Genomic DNA, 22897 nt, shown 5'->3' with positions numbered 1-22897 from the left:
GTCACGCTTAATGCTAGGATAGCTTTTCACAATAGTCAAGGACAAGAGATATACAACCATTAACAACACCAAAGGGAGAAGACAGTGGCATCATTTTCTAATGAGCTGTCATGTGCAAAGCCGAGCTAAAGTGGAATAGAGGGTGCTGACAAAAGTGACAGAGCGTCACAATGAGATCTGCTAAACAAAACTAAACAAACGACATCCCCCTCAGGATACCAAAGTTGGAAGACAAAAGGTATGTGGCTTCCAAACACTGCCTGCTAATTTCTTGATAGGTAGCCTAGATATTAAGTACAGCCAAGGCTAAGTATTTTTTAGAAAAGATTCATTTACAAGAATGTAATTGCCTCCGTATGAAGAATTACACTCTTAGGGCATTACTGTGGCATAATAAAACTTGAAAAAGATTCTCGGTTCATTAGTGATTTGGTGAATTAAACTGGACTGAACCAACCATCACTAAAGTTCTATATGGTAAGTTTGTGCATGGTAGCTGCACACGTTTGTAAACAATGATATTATATACCATGCCACAAGGATGCACTGACATAAAGATGAGGTAAATCGTTTTAGTAGATGCAGTAAGACCCAAGAAAAAACCAGTGTTTTGCTGACTTTGGCTTTTCTAAATCTCTGGATCCATCAATTGTAGAAAGCCTCAACTATCTGTTGAACACTGAGGCTTTAAAGTGGGTGACAATATTAACAATTATTCCTCCCACTTATCATCCAGTCTGTAGAGAATAACAAGCACAGTCAAACTTACTCCAACAACTTCTTATTTTTCTCTTTGTTTTTCCATTCAGAAGATTCATTTAAGCATCTACCCTGACAGGTACCACAGTGGCAGTCATTATTAACATTACAAAGATGATGAATGGACTTCAATGACTATATTCTGAAAAATAGGCTTGACTTGGCAGAATAAAGGAATTCATTGGAAGGTTTTCTGGCTGACACCGCAAGACTTGAATGGAACAGTTAAGTGTTTTTCTGTTGGGTTTTCTACCACCTGAACAGTGTGAGAGCACGGTAATACATAATTGTGAGAGCCTACAGGCTAAACCTGCAAGTTCTTCTAATGACAGATTTACATCAGATGCTAGTCAAATGCTATATGGCTGTGTAGCACTACCAAGCAGGATTCAGTCCAGTGCTTTGTCAATTCAGACAATACTTTTGAAAGGTTATGTAATGTTGCCTAAATGACAGGAAGTCAAAGTAACGGAATCAAGACCCAGGGTTGAACTACATTGAAACTGGGCCATAAGGTCTTAAGTCATACTAAATATTGAAATCAAAAAACACGTTGAACCTCTTCTAAACTAAGATTATCTTTTAAATCATGACAGTTTGAAAAAGGGGAGCGGAAAATGGGGAGGTCAGATGGCTGAGCGGTTAGGGAATTGGGCTTTTAATCAGATGGTTGCTGGTTCGATTCACGCAAAATTACGTTGTGTCTTTGGGCAAGGCACTTCACCCTATTTGCCTCGGGGGGAATGTCCCTGCAAGTCACTCTGGATAGGTGCTTCTGCTAAAATGAGTCACTGTAAAAACTGGTGATAACCAATATTTCAATCCAAATTTTAACTTTAGCCTAAAATAATAAACTTTTAGGTTAACTGTTTTCTGAAAATGGAAAGATTCAGTGCCTGCTAGAAACAATATAATATAAGTCATATATTTTTGTAAACAGAAGCCCTGAGAAAAAGTCAAGGACAGACGGCTTTAAAAAATATTTTGCTATTTTAATTAATACCTAGAGAATTTGATTTGATGTAGTGTCAGACCCAATGACAGGAATCTTCCATGGAGCGTTCATCACCCTTTCTCAAAACTAAATGAAACTCCATGACCATGCAAGAAATCCTCCATGTTCATTAATGCAGCTCTTGGGTAGACTGTGTGTATATAGTGCATATTTGGTGACTTGTTGAATAATGCTTTAAAGTTACTTTTAAAGTGTGAACATTAAATAAAAAATGTATTCAGGAATTTCACAAAACTAGCGTTAGCAGGTAATAACTATGTGTCATAGTTTAGTATGAAGGGGCCTGACATACTGAAAATATATGAGGTATAGCTCTGGTAAAGAGGTCAAATAAAACAAATGAAGGATGCGAGATGCCTTTTGACAGCAGAGAGACTCCCTCTGGCAACACTGTGACCACAGAAGAATGCAGAGTCCCTCCAGAGGTCAGAATAATGGCTTTTTCCTTTATTCTTACTCTCCATTCTCTATAAAAATAGAAGTCACCTTGGCAACCTCTGCAACTATTGGCAAGACTGCATACCACAGAGGCAGCCTCCGGGTAATACACCAAAGGTTGAGATGTTCCCTTTTACTCAATAGGTATATTTCTGTTTGCTATAAGAATAAACGCATGAAGCATGCTAGTGTAAGCAACTTGAATTGGTTAAGCTCACATACTGCCCACCCCCGCCAACAAAGAGCTAGCCAGAGGATCAAACCCTAAAGGTCTCAAAGTTCAAACCGCATTACAGGCAACATTTGGAATGACTGACAAGCGACGCGACTACACCTGTTACGTTAGGATCAATATATGAAGGATAAGACATGTCCCTTTATTACTCAAGAACCTTGGCGTGTTTTGTAGAAGTAAACCTTTGAGGTAGCTTTGGCTACCTGATTGCATGGCTGTAGCAGAGTAGGAGAGACAATTAGTGTGGGAGACAATTGCTGGCCGAGTCAATGCATACATTTGACTTAGCCAGTACATACAGTACATTGAACATTTAACCACACTGTCCGTTAATATGACAGGTGAAATAGTGGTGGACTTAATAAAATAATTAAATTTGTAATTCCGTTTTTATTTACATATAAAAACATACAACAAACAGGTAAGGAATATTGGTAACCCTTCCTTTTACAGTCCCTTAAGTACTAAGTATTTACGTAGAAAATAAAGGGTATGTTTTGTGTATTACCGATTGATACCAAGATGGTAAATACAGAGAAAATCCAAAGTATTTACCCCTTAAGTACTAGGTATTTACGTACAAAATAAAGGGTATGTTTTGTGTATTATTGGGTATTATCAAATGGTACCAAGGTGGTAAATACAGAGATAATTTGAGATAATATAAGTATTATAAGTAGTAGTAAGTATTTACCCATTAACTAAATACTAATGTGCTGGTTATTACTGGGTAATTTTCACTGGTGATAATTAGGTAAAGACAGAAAACAAAACGTAGTATTTACCTGGAAACGTATAAATGTTACTATTTGAATACCGCTGGTAGGAAGTTGGTAACTACAGGAGATACAAATGGTAAATTATAATGTGTTATTGGGTAAATACCACTGCTACTAAGTAGGTAAAGATGGCCAAGCTCCAGCAGAATTACAAAGAAAAAGCTGTACTATTACCCTGCAGTTACCTAAGGTTTATGTCGGTAACAGTCCACGTCTAATTAGAATATAAAATAGTACTTTCCAATAAAATACCTTTTCAGATACTTATCTATGATGGCCATACTCATTTACTTGGCTGGTAACAACCTCTGCGGGAAGAGTTTTCCTCTTCTTGGATACTGGGTAAGTTCTTGCACATGTTTGGACTATTAAATAGTAAGTAAGCTAGAACTGTACTGTAAAAGGAAGCATGGTGTTACCAGGCTCTTACCATATCCTTTGTAACCAAATATAACTTTGTCAACATTACCCTTACGTTCCACAATGATACCAGGTAACACATGGCCATTTACTCAGTAAGTAAGCTGAAACTGAACTGTAAAAGGAAGCCATGTTTGTTTCCGTGGTGTTACCAGGCTCTTACCATATCCTTTTCAACTGTTCATTCCCTTTTCCATGCAATAAACACAAACTTGGATTATGTTACTAAGAAAAACATGACACATCACTCTGTAAATTGTAATATTATTTTAAATTAAAGCACTGTTTCCATGGCATAACATGAACAAATACAAGTCACCTTGGATTTAAACATATTTGACACAATACAAAGTAAAGTTGGTGCCTATTTCAACTTGAAGTAGCAGTAACCCCCAACAGAAAGATTTTCATCACAAGATGATGATGATGATTAAGATGATGAAGAGACGTTGACTGCTGCCACAGAGATGGATGCAGAGATGCCTTTGTATGGTAGCTACTGGTCTCCCCATGTACTTTTATTTACAAGTTGATGTGGAATTTTCAGCTACACTGAAATGATGAGAATAATGAATATAAACGATTTGCACATTCGGATCCTGTTGAACAGAGTATGGATGCTGTACACAGTGAGATGTTCATTTAATTGCAGGCAAATTCTGCATGTTTAATTTAATGTAATCTTGTGTATTCACAGTTACCAGTAAAGGAGTTGTACAAATTGCATCTCATAAAGCAAGTGTCAAAAACTGACCAAGAGATGGTGTACTTTGGGCAGAAGAACAAAAAGGCTGATCTTGAAATTGATTTGCTGGAACACCAGTTACAGGAGGGTGTATAATGTTAATTTTATGAACAATAGCATATATTTTACTCATTATTTGATTTATATTTGTAGGCAATGAAGAGGACCAAATTACATTTCAAGGATTTGTCTTTAATTCACTGCCAAAAAGCATTTGGTTGGTGCTGAGTGCACATCCACGGTGTGTAACATTAGCGATGTCAAGGCTGAGAATGTTGCTCAATTAAACTATGGAGTGTGACGGGAAACGGTAACGATAACTTGGGTATCCATCAGGGAATTAAAGCACATCGAATCACGGTCCAATAATCCTCTCCCGACGTATAACTAAGTTAATTTCTTTTTGTTACAAATCGGTCGGCCGAACCAGGAAAGGACACCCCATGACTGCCATCTGTAGAGTATCAGGCTTAGAAAGTCAGAGGGGATAGGTAGAAATGCAGAGTTTGTTAACCTGTTAGCGAGCAAGTTAGGTTCACAGTCAGTTATTATGGACACTGACCAAAAGTGTAAACTAAACCCGCTTTCTGGAAAAAAACCCTGTTCCCTAAGGTCAATCTGTTGTTGCCGTGAACACAACAGGCCTTAAAGTGTCTTGTGTGGTTCTCACCTGTATTTTCACAGCAATAACCACAGAGCTGAGCTCACGATCAAGCTCCTTCAGGACAATGAGCTTCTTGAGGGTGAGGCTGCACAACCTGGGGAAGACATGGGCGAAGATATAGATTTAGTATTCCTTAACCAATCTGAATTGATTACAATTAACAATGTTTGAATGTTACTACAATAATTACATTGTCATACCATCTTGTAAGGAAACATTCAATGAATGGAGATTGTAATTTTGACTGAGATGTTCTATCTGGATTTCACAGCATAACAAAAAGTTGAAAACCCCCAAAATGTCACATGCTTACAAAAGACGAAAAGATTCAGAGCATACACTGAAAAAAGTATCCCCCAATGAGAAATCAAGCAATGTTTCTTCATGATACAATGATGAAAGTTTTTTTTCCTCTCTAAAAGGAACATGGATGCTTAGGTGGCCACCTTAACTGAAAAGTGCTGTGGGAAACCCTGATGTAGATAGATTAACTGTTTTAAGATACAAATATAAAGTTGCCTTAACAGAGCTCCGTTGCCACTATGCAACCGGCTTATAAGGGCATCCACGCTTTAGATGTGAGCGAGAGAGTACCTCAAGCAGCTATTCCATAGAGAGCTAATTAGTTCACCATCATTACGGTATAACAGCCAGAAGAGGAGGTAAGTTCCTTTGTGTGAGGAAGGATGGAGCACCCTTTTAGATCAAAGGGAGGAGAGAATCATTGTTTTCTTAAGTGGCTCACGTCTATGGTCAGTAACACAAGCAAACTAAGACATAACCTATTGTTATAAAATTCAAAGTTTTTTTTTTTTTTCATGGTTGGAGAATGCTTTACAGTGGATTACATGAAAACGTAATATCTACAATACCTACATTTGCTTTATTAGTGGCAGCAATTTATAGAACAGTGACCATTTGATTTAGGCCATGTTACCTGACGAGTCTGACAACTGAATATAGCTTTCAAGTATACGGTAATGTCTATAAGTGTAATTGTGTTTCACTAATAGGGAACTTGGAAGTAAAAGTGAAGGTTTTTGCTTTCCTTCACAGCCTGTCACAGACTGGCAACCTTAATTAAAGGAAGGTGTTCCTTGTAGAAATAGGAAGTTCTCTTTCAAACTCTCTTGCTTCATTCCTACAAGAACACACAAAAACCTTGAAATATCTTGACTCAGCACATTTTCTCAAAGAGCCACACAGGCACATACTGTACTTGCACACATTATCAGACACTACATAAGGGAAGTTGGGGCCAATCTCCTTGGCCTTAGCCCCTCTTGATACTGCTTGGCATGGACAACAAATGCAGGGAAAGCAAACACACGTAAACAGAAACTAACAGAGACATATAAACTTGAACACAATGGCACTGGTGTGTCTCGAGGGACTCTAGCTCAGCACAAAACCTGACTGGACATTTTCTGTGAAGGCCATTTAGAGACACAGAGAGAGAGAGAGAGAGAGAGAGAGAGAGAGAGAGAAAGAGAGAGAGAGAGAGAGACACAGAGAGAGAGAGAAAGAGAGAGACAGAGAGAAAGATCGCCTGACAAAAAAACAATTAATTTTAACTGAACATTCATTTGATATTCCTTTCTTCCTGAAAGCCTACTCATCTTTTGGATTTTCACTGTATCAAAGAGCATTCTTCTTTCTTTTTGACGCCGCTTTCGGCCCAGTGGACCTTGACAGGCATCACAAACAAACATATATTTTTAATAGCACCTCTGATGAAATGTTCAATTAGAGTGACAGGGAAAACAAGTCGGATCCGGTCCCAAGAGATAGATAACATTTTAAAAACATTTTTAAAAGACTTACGATACATTGGTTAACGGAAGCAAATCAACCACTACATAATACGCACACAAACAAAGGCTACGCAGTAGTTTTACGTTCCGACAGGTTAAATCCAACAGGCCTCTCTGTTGTTTAAAGGTTGTCTGTATACAGCCATCAACTTCAAATAACCACTGACATGGCTGGATGATGATAATTACTGACCATTGATGGATTGTGTTTAGATCTGGCATGGCCTCTTGAGAATTGTGTGTAGTATGTGCCTCTGTTGTTAAGGTTGGAGTGAGGGATTCGAGAGCAATAGAAAAGCAGAACACTGGTCAAATGTTTTAAGGTATGGCAGAAGTGTCGATTTTGCCTTTGCCCCCTGGGAAATGTTTGAGGTGCTAAAACCTGAGCTTAATTACATGAAGGTTCGTGTGTGTGTGTGACACACATCAATTCTGTCTACACGTATGTTGTGCCTACAGTAGTAGCTAGGCTAAAATTGGTACTTCAGCACTGAATCCATATGCCCCATTCCCTGCTCATTCATTACCAAATGCCAATATGTTTGTTGATATTATTTTTTTTAATGCAAACATTGTCTTCGATTAAGCCACCATGAACCACAACATGAGATGCTTAGCTTCTGTGTTGTAGACCTCTAGCATTCATCAGACTGACCGAATTATGCTTCTGACCTTGGGGAGTCTCTTGGTCCCTAGCTCTGTCTGTATTTTGAACACACATACTCTCTAACAAATGAAAGCACACACACGTGCATGCATGCACACGCACTCTGGCACACACACACACGGCGGCTCTAATGAGTAACACCTCTGACCCTTGAAAGTAGTGCGATGCTCTTGGATTAACAAGTAGAGTGTGACACTGAAGGACAGGACCGGAGTGCCCATCAACTCAATTCCCGTGAGACACGCTACAGATTTATGGATGCAAGGGAAGATTGTGGAGTGACATTGAGAGTACACGATGGGCTGATTGAATGCCACCGGATGCACACACACACAGAACAGTCCAAACGCAATAACTATATACAAATTAAAATAAATGTGCACACTAGAAAAAATCAAACTTTCATGGGATTTTCAAATCCGTCCAGCACACAAAACAGACACACATAATCCCATTTGTAAATTGCAACCATCTCTTATCACTGGAGGGGAGAGCTATATTAAAAGAGACAGATGGAGGACTATGGTGATTGGTTGCTTGAGTCTTCAAGATCAAGATTGAAGACTCAACCGCTGACAAAATGCAGGTTGTTACTATTTCATGCATGCATGCATGCACACATACACGTCAAGAAAAAAACACACACAAACAACATTGATTTTTGACCCACTCACTTCACCTATCAGTCTGGCATCTTTCCGATATAAGATGTCTGGGCGTGGCCAAAATGAGATCACATGTGACAGCGTCAACCTCCAATCAATCAGAGGAACGAATTACATGGTGATACTGCACATCTGCCAATAATGGTTGTCAATCAGGTAGCAAGACCAACCCTGTGGTATCTAACAGGCACAGTAATTGGCCAGTCCAGTAAAGATACTGAAACTAAACTTTCATTAACATTAGCCAGTCTGCAGCAACAACAATTTTAGGGTATTCGTTTTCATGACACTATTTTTGTAGCCCCTGGATTGCCATTGTTTAAGTAAGCAGGTTTCAAATTTGGCTCAATTAGATGTTAGATATGGCAACTATGCACAATTACACTTTACAGCCTGCTCACTGAATGCTTGGCCTAGCAACTTGGTTTGATGATAATATCCCCATTTCTCGTGTTAGCTTGCAAAATTTGAAAATGAATGGTAGTTAGCCAATTGGCTAGCCAACTAGGTAGCCATGATTTGGGGAGTTACCCATATAGGGTTACCTAGTAAAAACTCTCTTTTCCCACACATAAAGAAAAACACACTGACAGTGAAGTAACTCTCCTTTTTAAAGAAGTTGTATTAAACCGAGTTCTGGTGAGATCTTTAGTCCACAGCATATTGAATTGCAAAATACATTCATAAACATAATGCCCTTGTTTCTATGACCTGGGATGTAAACAACACCTGTTTAATATGTACAGTATTTGACGACCATAATTATTTTAGCCTTTGAGTCTAACCTCAAACATTGTCAAGTTGCTAATCTTGCTCTAACTGCCTTGGGACAGCAGAAAAACATGTTGGTCACTGCTCCCTGAGCACGGTCTTAAGAAGATTATGTCTGATTGGTCAAGCTTGTCCCCTTTAAGCACCACACAGAGACCAAGACACATCTTAATCTGTCAGTGGACTGCTATCTGTCAGGTGAATGATAGACTTTTAGATACCACACTAGAAGTACAGTTACAGTACAATATTTTGCTATAATCTAGATAAGGTGGAACTTCCTCTTAGTTGTACAGTTTTGTCTGTCAAAAATATATTTTATTTATACATTGTAACAGCCATAGTAACATGTTAGGCATAAACCTCTCTTTCATGCTCTTCCTTTCTTTCTTTAGGGCTTTCCCAAAAAAAAGAATCCCTTTCCTACACTCTCATGTCATCCTCTTGATGCTCCACCGTGTCATACATAATACCTCTGCTCAGCAGGTCTCATAACGGCACAGCCATGGCCTTACGGCACAGACGATAGCACAACATCAACAGTCCCTCAGCTGGTGACCTTTACAGTGCTGTTCCTGAATCTTCTGCCTCTGCAGGCCTTTCCTTTCCCAGTAAACATGTTGTCCAAACGACAGTGGGAGTGACTGTCTTTCTTGGATTAATTGATAGTAAACCATGTATATTTCTCTTACAACAGCACAACTGAAAGTGTTGAAAACAATCCTAAAGTGCAAATAAGTGATATGTGTTTAAATGGCTACAGAGAAGACAATAAAAACAAAAACCATGGAAGCATACTGAGCTAGTATACAGCTACTTACAGTGTTTGCGAATAACTAAGAATAACAGATGTCAATTAAATAATCCATCACTTTCCTCCACCATTACAGTAAATAAACATTTCATAATGGCTGCCAAATAATTGTGGGGCCACTGCATGACAAATATCTACAAGAAACCAAAAGCAAGTTTGGAGGGAGGCACATTTACCAATGACAGCAATGAATGGATGATTTAATCAAGGGACATTTAAGAAATCACAATGTCAAAATTAGTGAACTTTCCAGAGAATGTATAAGCAAAATGTTGCTTGTTCAAGTTTTTCACGAGAGGTGTAATAAAATAGGTTATTTTTATAACAATGATTTTTAATTTAGCTAAAACATAAATATACATTCTTAAATCTGTCAAACCTAGGTCTTGTACATCATTTATTTGGCTCCAATTCTGCATCTCCAGAATATTAACTGCATTGGCGACAGTCTTGTATATTGATTTATTATTGAAGTTTGTTTGTGTATTGTCCGATGCAAAGTTTTGTTCTTGTGTAGTTCAGTCAATACATTAGTAATTACTAGTAAATTAGTCAAGACCTTAGCCTGTCTTCACGATCACGCGTCTAGCCCAGTCAGTGAATACCCATCATTGCCTGTATCTTGACCCATTCTTCACATTCTTGGATTCCCTGTACTACCATGTTAGCCTGTGAAACAACCTCTGCCTTTCCCTGACTACTCTGAATAAACTCTGCTCTTGGATCCAACCCCGTCTAGTCCTCATTATCATCTCAAATGTAAAGATTGTTTGTAGCATCTCTCACAATATAGATATGGAAAGGCTTCACTGTCCATCACAATCAAGTAAACTTATCTATATCTATAATAACTTGAGATTAATTAAACTGGTGCATAGTACCCGTGATGCAGTCGGTGATTAAGTGAAACACACAAATACAGATTACTTGAACTATAAATATTGAACAATGCCCGCGATTATGTCGGTGACAGTCAGATTTCTGGTATTATAGATAGAGTGCAGTGCCCGTAAAGCAGCTGGTGATGACAGTTCTTCTCAGTGGTTTTGGTACCTATATTTCTCAGATCACTATTGAAATTCAGTACTTGTTCACCCTCCACATCTATTATAGTCAAATTGCCCATGTGTGGTACCCTACATTCATGCAAATGATTATGTAGCCTTCATTTGCCCACTGTTTCCTATGTTATAAATTGCTTATCTTGATAAAAATGTAGTATATTGGGTTCTGTGAAATTGTCTTACCACCACAAACATCTAAACATTTAGTTCATAACAGACGTCATTACATGCACAATGGTTGAGCCAGTTGTCATAATTGTAGGCCTAATTCACCATACAGCGCTTGTACATTTGCAATATGCAGGCCGTTGACACTTACTACACTTAGTTTAATTTCATTGTGAAGGCCTTTGTTAACCACATTAGTTCAATACCGCAAAATATTAACTTTGCAGAGGGCACTTGCAAATTGTTAACTTTACAGAGTGCCCGGTTCTCGAGATATAAGTAGGAAACTCGCTGCAGACCAGAGAACCAATCAGAGTAAAAGGGCTGGGACGCGAAGAGAGCAAGCCAAACTAGAGGCAACCAGAGATATTTTCTTCTTCTTCATTATTTTATGTTGAAAGGCTATCCAAACAACATCAGTCGCAGCACTGCAATCCGCTGAATTATAAAGAGGACACATGCCAAGATTCCTAACACACACAGATTTCTGGCGTTATTAGAGAGATATCTAAATCATCTAAGATACTGCTGTAAAAGAACAAAAATGGGGAGGAAAGACCATTTAATTCAGTGTTAGGGCAAATCAAACTATGAACTTTGTAATGTTTACTCCAGCAATGTGCAGTCAACCTCAGAATAACATGCTGTAGTAACAGGATGGTTGGATGGTTTTGTAGCCATAGGCTAGCCATAGGCTAGTTCCACTGAAGTTTTTCCCAAACATTCACCCACTGACAATAAGCACAGATATTTGTACCACGTAAAGGCTATAAAATGTAGCCTACTAAATACTAATTTCCCAAAAAATCTAATAGCCTAGTCTGTTTTGGTGTAGAATTTAGTACAACTGTCCCGTGACAGTGTTGTCAACTGTTGAACTGAGCAAAAGGAATGCTCTTACAAATTCTTTGTCATTAATGTTCAATGATGATGTCATTCAAACAAACACCTGTACTACAAAAAATAAGGTTATTTCTGAGTATTGAAATTGTTTAAAAGTGTGGCCTTAGCATTTAAAAGTGTGGCCTTAGCATTGCAATAATAAGTCAAAAGGCTGCTAGAACTTGAATCATGTTGACACAAATATTAAGTGCCCAAATGCCGAATAGGCTCTTGCAAACTGTACTAGGTTATTTGGTTGAATTTTGAACATTGATATCATGACTTAATAATGAATTCATTTTGTATATTTTATTTTATAGACAAGCAATGGCTTGAACTTGAATGGTAAACTTGTGTTCCTTAGAGGATAAGTGACGAGCCTGTCAAGACATGACTGTGATTATAAAGTCTCCATGGGGTGATCTTACCGCACTAGCCAGTTCCTATGAGATTAACACATCAACAATATGCTAGAACGTTCTGTGCCTCTCACAGTCAGATAGGTAAGCTGTGCAGTTAGTGCCAGAGAGGCCTTGGCCAACCCTATAACTGGCCCAGCCTCACTGACCTTATTCCTGCAGCCGATTAACGTTCACTACTAGGACAGTTCCATGTGAATGTGAATTAACCAACTCAGGCTGAGTCATCACTGAAACAGACTATGTACATGCCACATCGCCTCAGACTGAGAGCTGGTTGGTGCCACACACTGTCAGTCACGTTCACCGTCACCTCAGTGTCACAACAGCTGGAGGGTACAAAATGGTTGAGGCAGGATGTGACACAGGCTAGGACGTAACTCAGCAAGGGGCCTTACAGTATTGAACAGGTTGGAGTTGGAGTTGCATACAAATCTTGAACAATGCTGTTACGTTCAGGCATAGTCTATATCTGCATACAATTTCAAAAGAGACATGCGTGGGCACATTGAGCACATGAGCTGACAAGTAAATCCAAACCTCTCACCAAGTAAACACAAACATTTAGCTACGGGTACTTGTTGGTAAATTATTATCCCTAGGGCTAGGTGTGTTCTGAAGGGGAAGAAATATATGCAAAATGTAAAAACAGGCATGACATCGGGGCTTCCAACACAGGGTGGTGATACTTGCAAGCCCTGCAACAATCACACAGGGAGGGGACAGTGAGTGACCGGATCTCCTGCACAAAACAAGACAGAATGCCTGAACCAAATGACAACACTGGGCTTTGTATCCTTGGCCTTAGCCACTGGACCACAGGCTAAGCCCATCACTTCCACACCACCGATCTGGAACAATGACATTATCTGCACGCTCCGCACTAAAACAAGAGAGCGGACTAGAGAAGTGATCCATATAGATTAGTCTTCCTGTCCGTGTCCTTCCAAACAAATGCAAGCACACCATTTGAGGTCAGCGGGGATGTTAGCAGATAGTTGCTATTGATCAGTCAGCATTTAGAAACTGGGCATTTAATGATGGTGTTGCTTAGCTGGAGAGCTTTTTTTTTTTGTTTTGTAAAGGTCATGGTACATGGTACATTTTGCTTGGTTGACTGTGATTGCATGCATGCCCAGTTTGTTTGTCTCTTCCTCTCACACACTCAAAACCCCACATTGACGCAGTGTCAAATGGCAGGGAATTCTATGCTACTGTATGAGCAGACTGTGAATGCTGGAATGCATGCACCATTTCCCAATCCTTATCCTGTTTCCTGTCATCAGTGTAGTGGGGAAGGGAATAACGGCCAGGCTGCCCCACACCCCCCTCCCTCTCTCTTCACACTGCAACCCCAGCAGATGCCAATAAAAACAGGGAAGAACTGATGTCACATCCTGAGTTGTGTTGCTGGGGATATGTTGAGGTGAGTAAGGGGATAAGACAATGGTTATGCTTTCACATGACACACGTGGACTCACCGCAAGCAAACACACACACATTAATTTTGAAGGTTTCCATGGCAATATCTCCACACTGATGTGCCATGCAACCTTCTCCGAATGTTAGGTTAAAAAGATTAAAGGCTGTAATGTGCAAAGGGCATTTTTGTACCTTTTTTTGCAATGGCCTCATTCAATTGCCTCCACCACAGAATACTAAAGTAAAATAATGCCTTTTGGTAAGGTTAGGGTCACCTTGCACTGAAGCTATGCCTTCCTATTTGTATCCAAACACAGGTTAGCACTGAGTTATACACATTGTCAATATTCAAAGTCCCCTAAACCAAGCCCTGGAGCTCAGTGCTAAACAAGAAAACTCCCTTCCAATATCCTTTGAAGTAAAAACTGAGCTTCCCTCGCTTTTTCCTCCTCACTTCAGAGGAATTCCAGATCACAGCTACGCTATCTGGCATACTTCCGACAGGAAAGGATGCTACTTGTCTGGGTAGGACACACAGATACGATTGGAGAAAGTCAGCGTCTCAATGCTATTTTTCATGGGCAGAATCAATTCAAAAGAGCCCTTGGTCCCCGTGTTGACAGCAAATGCTCACTATGTTCATTAAGAGGGCCACCTTTATGACAAGTCAACCTAGAATTTTGTCGACCAATAACTTGAAATGTCTCATTCTGTTTGGGCACACTTAACACAGCACAGCTCTAAAGCCACCTCTGAGCATCCTCAAAGTGTTGCAGAGACTAAAGTGAAAGAGCGAGGACAGGAGGGAGATGGGACATAGGTGCCAATGTGGGACTTCTGTCTGGTGGTAAGTTATACACAATGGTTTGGTTCTGCATCTTGTATAACATATTTTGCCATATAGTATACCATTACAATGCTTCTCTTTTCCAGAGCAGGGAGTCAAGAAACGGTCTCAGTTGTTGTCTTGGATGTGTGCAGCACGAATGTCAATATGGGCATATGGTACACATCAATACCACATCTTCCCACTAGGAGGGGGGATTTTGTGATTTGGAGGGGGGGAAACTTGCCCTTGTAATGTAATGTAAACAAGGTTGTAATATATACAAGGACAACATTTGGCAGATAAGTACTGCCAATATATAGCCTTATCAACTAATGAACATTCTAGGGATGTGGAGAAGCAAAGTACATAACTGAAGAAGGCCTATATCTTCTAAGAGAGATCTCTGCAGGACCTCAGCAATAATGTGCGTTTTATGGAAGAGGGGTCTCCCTCTAGGCAGTCTACTGGGCCACCTACAGACGTTAACTGTTCACAGTGGCATTTCTGTCCCGTTTTGGTGACACAGTCTGACACTTCCAATCTATCTACGGCAAGGCTAAGGATCACAGTAAGAAAAAGAGAATTGGAATAGGTCCACAAAGGCTATGGCAGTGAAGTCTATCTTGGCAAATGTATGAGGTGGGCGTGCCTAGGTGCTTGCTTGCTAGTGTGTGTTTACCAGTCGGTCAGTATGTGTAGTTACCCTGAAAAAGTGAGCGTAGATTGTGGTCCAGCAAGCCTTTCCAACCCCCGCTGTAGTTTGTGTTGCTGCAGCTGTTCAAAATGCTAAGCATCTGGCTAACCTGCAAACATTTGGGTGCAATGTGAAACCATGAAGCAATGTCAGACTGCAAGCTCTTACAAAAACACTGTGTAAGATCCAAAGACATGTCCAAAGCGGGGAAAATCTGATAATCAAAAGGTGTGTAGTGCTCAGCTCAAGATCAGTTGCTAAGCTCAAAATCAAGAGCCAACCTCCCTTCATATCCATGAGTCTCGGACAAAGCATACGTCATTCACAGCCATGACAACAATATTTACATCCAAAATGCATTATGATAGTGGGTGTTGCATTAATTGAGTAAAACCCTGTGAGCAGGCTAGATCAATTGTGCTAATAGTTGGAGGTTGGAGTTTATTTGGCCCCGAATCACATCAAAAATGGCCTGAGGCTATGATATCAGAAACCGCAATTTTGTCAAACCCGCAAGGTTCAGTTATCTTTTTTCAACATGGACTCAGCTTTCGTTGGGGTGGATAGCATTCGTTTTCCCTCCCAATAGTAATTCATTCTAAAGCAAAGTCTGCCTCCCCCTGTGTTTAAAATATTCAGGATGAGGAGAGACGGAAACACAGAGCATGCTAGAAAGACATCAAATCCTATGACAGCGGGGCCAGAAGAATCAGGAACTTAAATCACGGATTTGCGCTAAGCTGGGATCAATTACGACTATTCGTCTGGTGACAAACGTACCCTTGCTCTATTACTGAACTAAGTGGATTTAGGGGGTAGATGTTTTTATGGACTGGAGTGGTAAAAGGCTGAATGATGTGACCTCCCAAACCAAACCATGTAAGGTTACATTTACCGTGTGACATTCTTTGGTAAAGTGCAGTGTAGGTGTTAAGTGCACTTCAGTCCATGTGTGCAATTGTAACAATTACATTACCACCTACTCAAGCAGTCTTACTTTACCCATAAACAAAAAAAATGCCTCAAAGTCAAGTGCTGGCTTTAGAAACTAAAACAGCCCTTCAATCATGTACCGTCTCAAGAGAGCACTAGTAACTGACAGCGTCAAGGAATGGTAAGAATAACAAGTTTATTGATAGCATTCCTTTCCTATCGAGCATTTACTCACAATGCATCTGTTCTGAATGTGGAGAGCTGTGTATAGGCCTGTGTCTGAGAGGCACTTTCATATTTCATTTAGCTTTTTGTTGTGTTTTTCCTTCCTGTGCTAGTCAGCAGCACAGATGCTAATTACATAATAGTTACTGTAATAATGTAATCGTGATGTATTAGGTGATCAGACTTAAAGACAAATCTACAAGCAGGTGGTTGGCAATCAGTTCAAGCCAGACTCCCATATATGGACACAGGTGAGTTCTGACTCTAAACTGAAATATAACACTGTTACAGCCAAACCCATCCTCCACACTAACACGCTCCATCAGAAATAATGGCCTTACATGTGTCCCACACCAATTAAACAGCAATGAACCCTCTGGAATAATTGATGTGGTCTGTTGGCTGGCTAACCTGATTCCGGCAGACACGTTTAATTACCGTGCTCCGATCTCTTCCTCAGTGGGTTTACCGTCATTCAGCTGAGGATATGGGGAGGAGAGTCAGGGGTAGAGTGTGTGGCCATGCAACCGTGTTTGGGAAATAGAGGATGAGGAAAAAGAGAGAGACATAGAGAGAAACTAATGAGACAGGTTATAATGGTGGAGCTGAGTTTGTATGTTTATATTGGTGCGTGTATGAGGGGTGCTAAGGTGTGTGTGTGTGTGTGTAGGGGGGGGGGGGATTTTAAAGCTTGTAACTGATCCACGGAAGGCTACAGTCTTTCTTCAGTTCTCTGACAGAGATAAATTAGGGTGAATGAACAAGATCTGCTCTCTGTTAGTGGTCTATACATCACTTTTTACAACCTACTTCAAGGCAACCAGGTATTGTGCTACTTGTAACTCACTAATAAATTAAATTGTTTTGAAAACTCTGTAATTCTCACTTTTTATTTAATTCCAATACAATAATCTAACGCCTGTACGCTAGACAGAAAATTATTCATTTTACCAAGTATGACACTTCTACAGGCTACAGTTCATTTACATCTCAACAGGGTGCCAGCACGGCTTACAATACATTTCCTACTTATTTTTTTACTTGGATAAAAGGATGGATAAAAAGGTATATTGCATGGAGAATACCAGGGTAGCATATGGTATAAACAGGATAAACCTGTCCCAGACACTGATTGGCTACTGAATATTAAAAACATAGTTTACTAAAGGCTTGGTCTTGGTGAATAATCTGTACACATACCTATAGCAAACAAACACTGTTCAATTTCTGCTGGAAACGACATCTTATTTATCGGGTGCTTTTCACAAAAATACTGTAAGCTCAGTAGTCTGATAGCACAGTTAGGCTACACCTCTGAACCTAGGGTTTCAATATTGTCGTTTTAACTAGTTGAAATTTATGCCAACTGGAAGATGGATTTTGGTGAGTAGCCTACAAGCTCCGAAATTCATTCAGTTGCAGCTGTGAATGTTAAGAATGAAAATTTATAAGCTCAAACCCATGTGAAAGCCTATCATTTTGTTCACCAAATATACAATGTAGGAAGTTTGTTTACCAATGTGGAACAATAATACCAGCAATTGGTAATAATAGCATGTTTTTGAGCAACTGACATTATTGAAACGCCGGGCCTTAACTACAAAATACTGTATTTACAAAAATCTAATATTGCTACCAGAGTGCAACATGGTAAAGGAAGCTCTCATTCTCGAACCCTACGATTTTAAGGTAACTGGGGCATACGAAAATTCTTTACTCAATTCCCGAAGCCAATTAAAGCCGATCCCCTGATATCAAGTAGCCTATACCAAATTGCTTTAATAATAATTATATTCTTGCAAAGAAAAGTTTAAAGCGTTCTCTAGTCATGAGCAAGTAGCTAGGTTTGCTTTTGGTAGCCTAAAGCCTGCATTCTGTTAAGGCTTGGAATGTCGTCCAAACAATCAGACTAATTAGTAAAAAAATAAGACAGTAAGAAATCCAAAACACTTAAATTTGGTTGCTCTACAATTGCTGGTGTAGCCTAGCCCGTGTCTGTGCAGAGCATTGTTGCGAATGAAAACATCGACTTTGGCAGTATTAATAGAAACATTTGGTCGACACAAAGCCCATGGTGGCTTCGTGGTAAAATGTCATATGACTTTTACAAGATATAGGGTTGTTGTCCTGTATATTAACTATCTATTGAGTATTGTGACAAAGCTGTGATAATTATAAGCTATAGTAGCCTAAGCTATTCAAACCATCAGTACGCCCACAAACAATGGGAAACCTTTTTTTTACTGGCACATTACCTTGGTACACAGCTCGGAGAAGAGCGGTCTATTTCCCATGTTGCAAAAAGGTTCATTGGCACGGTTATGGGACCGTCGGATCCTCCAGAATTCGAACCCATTCCAACCGTTCCACCCGCGCCTCCGGGAGCAGAGAGAACGGGCGCTGGGAAAGGTCCACCGATTCCGCCACCGCTCCCTGGATTCAAGAAAGCGGCCCGTACTCCTCCTCTCTCCACGGCCGCTGCCATCATCGCCTGTCCCGGGTAGCAGCTCAGGCTATCACAGGCTGATGCTCGCTCCTTGATCACTATTACATCAACTCCTTGGTCGGACGTCTGTCTGACCCGCATGCATAAATAGATAGTGGAAAACGAGGTATTCGACTCGACTCAAATCTGGGCGGTGCTTCTTTGGTACGCAGGAGCTACCACGCTAGGGGCGCTCAACAGAATCTCATTCTCTAGAACAGTTACGTTCATTGAAGCAATGGTTGCATCAATGAGACAGGCTACACAAGCATTAAGAGCAATAATAATTGACTGCCTAAATGTGTCTTGCATAGTGAGGCATTGTGGCTAAAATAGAGATCTAAATCATGAGAGTTTAACATACGGTACACCTCCGTTGTCAACTACACCCAAATCAGAAACAACCGTTTTGATTCCAGTTTCTCGAATGCCAATATAAGTCTCATACTGTTAAGTCGTCTATATCTGGAAGACATTTTCTGGTAAGAGAAAGAACTGTCAATCAAGTCACACTCAAACATTAAAAAGTATTATTTAGTTAGTCTTATGGTGTTGGTTCAATTTTCACAATATGTGCTCTGCTGCTATCTAGTGGTTTTCCAACAAACTTCGATTAGATGCAAAATTATACCAGAGATTGTTTGGATGGATCCATGTTGTTGTGTTGGAAGTAGTTGGATGTAGTTTTTTGAAATGCAGCGTTTTTATAAATGTTTCGTTTTTGTTAGTGTCGTTGTGTTGTGTGTTAAGGTTGTTGTGTTTTCAACTTTTGTTTGCTTCGCTAATGTTGTGGTGTGCACCCGTGGGCCACCGTATTGTACCCTTATACCCTGCATCTCCTAAACTTGTCCTGTCTCTGTGATACTGTAATTCTGGTTCTTTGTTGATACGAACCTGCAACCAGTCAAAATCTATTAAGTCTGTACTGTTACAAATGGAAAGCACAATGTTCAGGGCCATACAATATGCTCATTATACAGTATACAGCCTACAATGCACTGTACTACAGTAAACAATACTGAAAGGGACAAAAAAAAGAGGAAACACGTGATCGATGTGCTTCTTCTTGTCTTAGGACTGGGTCAGGCCAGAGCACTTTGTCGACATCACAAGCAATATGTTCTCACCTTCAACAACCTGTTTGCTCTCTGAACTGGCTTGGTTGTGTCGCGGTTTATATTGGTTGTGTCACATCATTTGAAACAAGTGAAATCAATTTTGAGTGGTTGTGTTTAATCAATTACATATTTTCTCAATTTGTATTTGATTGTTTGATTGATTGATTGAACAGACAAGCACAGTTAGCTAAATTAGTTCAGGCAACTGAGAACTTTGTTCAGCCAATGGGTTTTAGTGTTTTAGCAATTGAAAAAAACTGTAATAGGGAGTAGACAGGCTCTCCTAAGACAGGCTCTGTCTGATTACACGCAGTGCCTCTGCCGTCAATGCAGTCGAAATTTTAGACTTTTTTTAGGGGTGCTCAATCTCACCCCTAATAATACAAATAAATTGAACTATTATGAATTAGTCCTCTAACGTGTAAAAACAATGTTTATTTATTGTTGACACATCATTATTGTTTCATTTGATGCTGGTAGTTCATAATAATAATACATTAAATTTATAATGCACTCAATATTTAGACAATCTCTGACTGCTAAAAAGCATATAATACTAAAAATAAAAATAATCAAAGTTTATTAATAAATAAATAAATCCAAGTCAATAAATAACTAGAGAGGGTACAATTTCTGGGGAAATTGTAGGGTGTGCTTGCTTGTATCGGTTGCAGATGGGTCCGTTTATAAGGCTAACTGTGATTTTTACAAGTGATATTTCTGTATATTTTATATTGTATATTTTATACTTATTAATTATGAAGATTGCATATATGTAAAAGCATATCCTACATTTGTTGCTGCTCATGGACAATTCAAAATACAAAAAGTGAAGTGTAGCATGTCCCTGTAGCCTACTGTAAGTCGTCCTGGATACGGGTGTCTGCTAAATGACTAAATGTAAATGTAGAATGAACCTAACCTATATGACTTACATGCCCCTTCTACAATAGTGATAATTTCTAGCATTTATCCCACTGCATTCATTCACTAAGAACCACCTTTGAATCAAGATCATTCTAAGTAACAACGTTGTCACCGGCAGTATTATTAGCTAGATGGAATCGCAATTCAACCCCTACCATCTGCTGACTGAAAATATGCCCCCAAACACGTAAATAAGTTTGATATTTATTTAGGGGGAAATGGCTTATTCAAAAAAGGCTTGCTGGAAGTGATCATTATCAGTCACAAAGCCAAAAGCGACTCTTCGGTCTCAGTCTAGAGCCCTGCCTGGAGATGTTGAATTGTGCTACGAGCAAGCTACTGTAGCCTAGCCGCTGTTGCTAGCCAAACTACACTGAGGCGATTGTTTGAATGCCATGGAAATTAAAAACGTTTCTTTTGACATAAGGTTTAGGCTGTGGCATTGCGACGCACCACACAAGCTTGAGTATAAATACATTCTTTAATGTGACATTACTTACTGTACATGCAAGCAGTGGCGGTTCTAGACAATTTTTATTGGGGGGGCAGTGTTTAATCAGAGGGGCACATTAAAAAAGGGAAACAAAAGATTTTTCAAACATTAACCTTTAGATGCGCTTTTGAACGCTCACATGTGCGACGCTACACCTTAACGGGTTAAAGACTTTAATTTTGTTTTACATTAAAATCATACAAACGGCTCTGACTCTTCCTCTTCCAGCTCCTCAGTTCTCTCAATACCTTGATATGTTTTGTCTGACTTTTGTATTTACTGTGGCAAAAAAGGCTGCAATGTCCCTTCCTCGGTTAATAATGACTACTGGAATGTTAACTTATGTGATTGTGAATGTGAATTTACAAATGTGTGTAAAAAAATTCAGTCAGCTCAGGGGGGCTACAGGGGGGGCCAGGGACATTTTTACAGGGGCACTGTCCCCTGAAGGCCCCTGTGTAGAACCGCCCCTGCATGCAAGTCTTGAATTGCTTAAATGTATAATGCTGCTAGTACACCAAGGCACGATACGATACTTGCTGTGCAACACTATGCACATCGTATCTAATGCGTCGTTGCTAACGTGTGCCGACGTTATGACGTAGGCTAGCACTGAGTACCCTTCGTTGACATAAAGCACTTTTTGCCTTATGTCAACATAATTTAAACTTAAACTATGCAACGGAACGTAAATAAAAATACAAGCAACTCAATCACTACTATGACGAAACTTTTGACATTGACATTCTCTATGTAGTCCAAATATTGACAGAGGCTTAGGGGGGCAAAAAGAAACAATAAAAATAACTAGAAAGGTGTGTTTGCTGAAAGCAGTTGAAACAATTGTTTTGATGGCTTGAGTAGTGAAGAAGGTTTTACCAAAATTTTAAAAGAGGTATGTGCTTTAAACAAAATGGTGAGAAACGGTGTTAAAAGTATATCTGTTATTGTTATGCATTGCAATATTTTCTTACTGTTGAAAGGAGAAAAAAAAGTGTAAAAAAAAAGAGTATCGTATTGACTTTCATACATTTTTAAGCGTTAAACATACTTAAGAATGAAAGACTGAGAAACAAAAAAAAGTTTGAAGTTAGAAAAATTATAGTAGTGATGAAGAGTATATTGCATAACAGTTATCAATATCACAGTTATCAATATCATAGCAGACAAAAGTATGTCAGGAGTATGACGATGAAAAAAAGTGTTGCTTTGAAACCAAAATGGTGAGACAGTGTTAAAGTATATCTGTCATTGTTATGCATTGCAATTTTTTCTCACTGTTGAAAAATTAGGAAAAAAGGGGGATGAAAGGGGTATCTTATTTAATTTCATGAATGTTAAAGCGTTATGTTTGAGCCATTTTATATTTTATTTTATTCTAAAACCTTTTACATTTTTAAACCCTTAGTATTAGTTAGACTTGTACACTTCTTATTTTAGATTATTGTATGT

The 22897-nt window shown here is 39.3% G+C and overlaps 1 protein-coding gene across 2 annotated transcripts in view; it reads right to left on the bottom strand.

The window, feature by feature from the left end:
• Positions 1–19009, bottom strand: part of LOC146237972 (phosphofurin acidic cluster sorting protein 2-like) — a 42864-nt gene extending 23855 nt beyond the window's left edge. The window contains exons 1-2 of one of the 2 annotated variants that reach the window (XM_084685367.1): positions 18678–19009; positions 5062–5149 (exon numbers count right to left, since the gene is read on the bottom strand). In XM_084685367.1, coding sequence (XP_084541493.1) covers positions 5062–5149; positions 18678–19009 — 420 coding nt within the window. The remainder of the gene's footprint in view (positions 1–5061; positions 5150–18677) is intronic. The other variant, XM_084685366.1, reaches the window with a different exon arrangement.
• Positions 19010–22897: the final 3888 nt, after the last annotated feature.

This window comes from Hypomesus nipponensis, chromosome 21 (genome assembly GCF_054491055.1).
Source record: "Hypomesus nipponensis isolate SF chromosome 21, ASM5449105v1, whole genome shotgun sequence".
In the NCBI taxonomy this organism is placed as follows: Eukaryota; Metazoa; Chordata; class Actinopteri; order Osmeriformes; family Osmeridae; genus Hypomesus; species Hypomesus nipponensis.
Note: the sequence above shows the minus strand (reverse complement) of the source record. Positions and strands in the feature narration are given on the sequence as shown.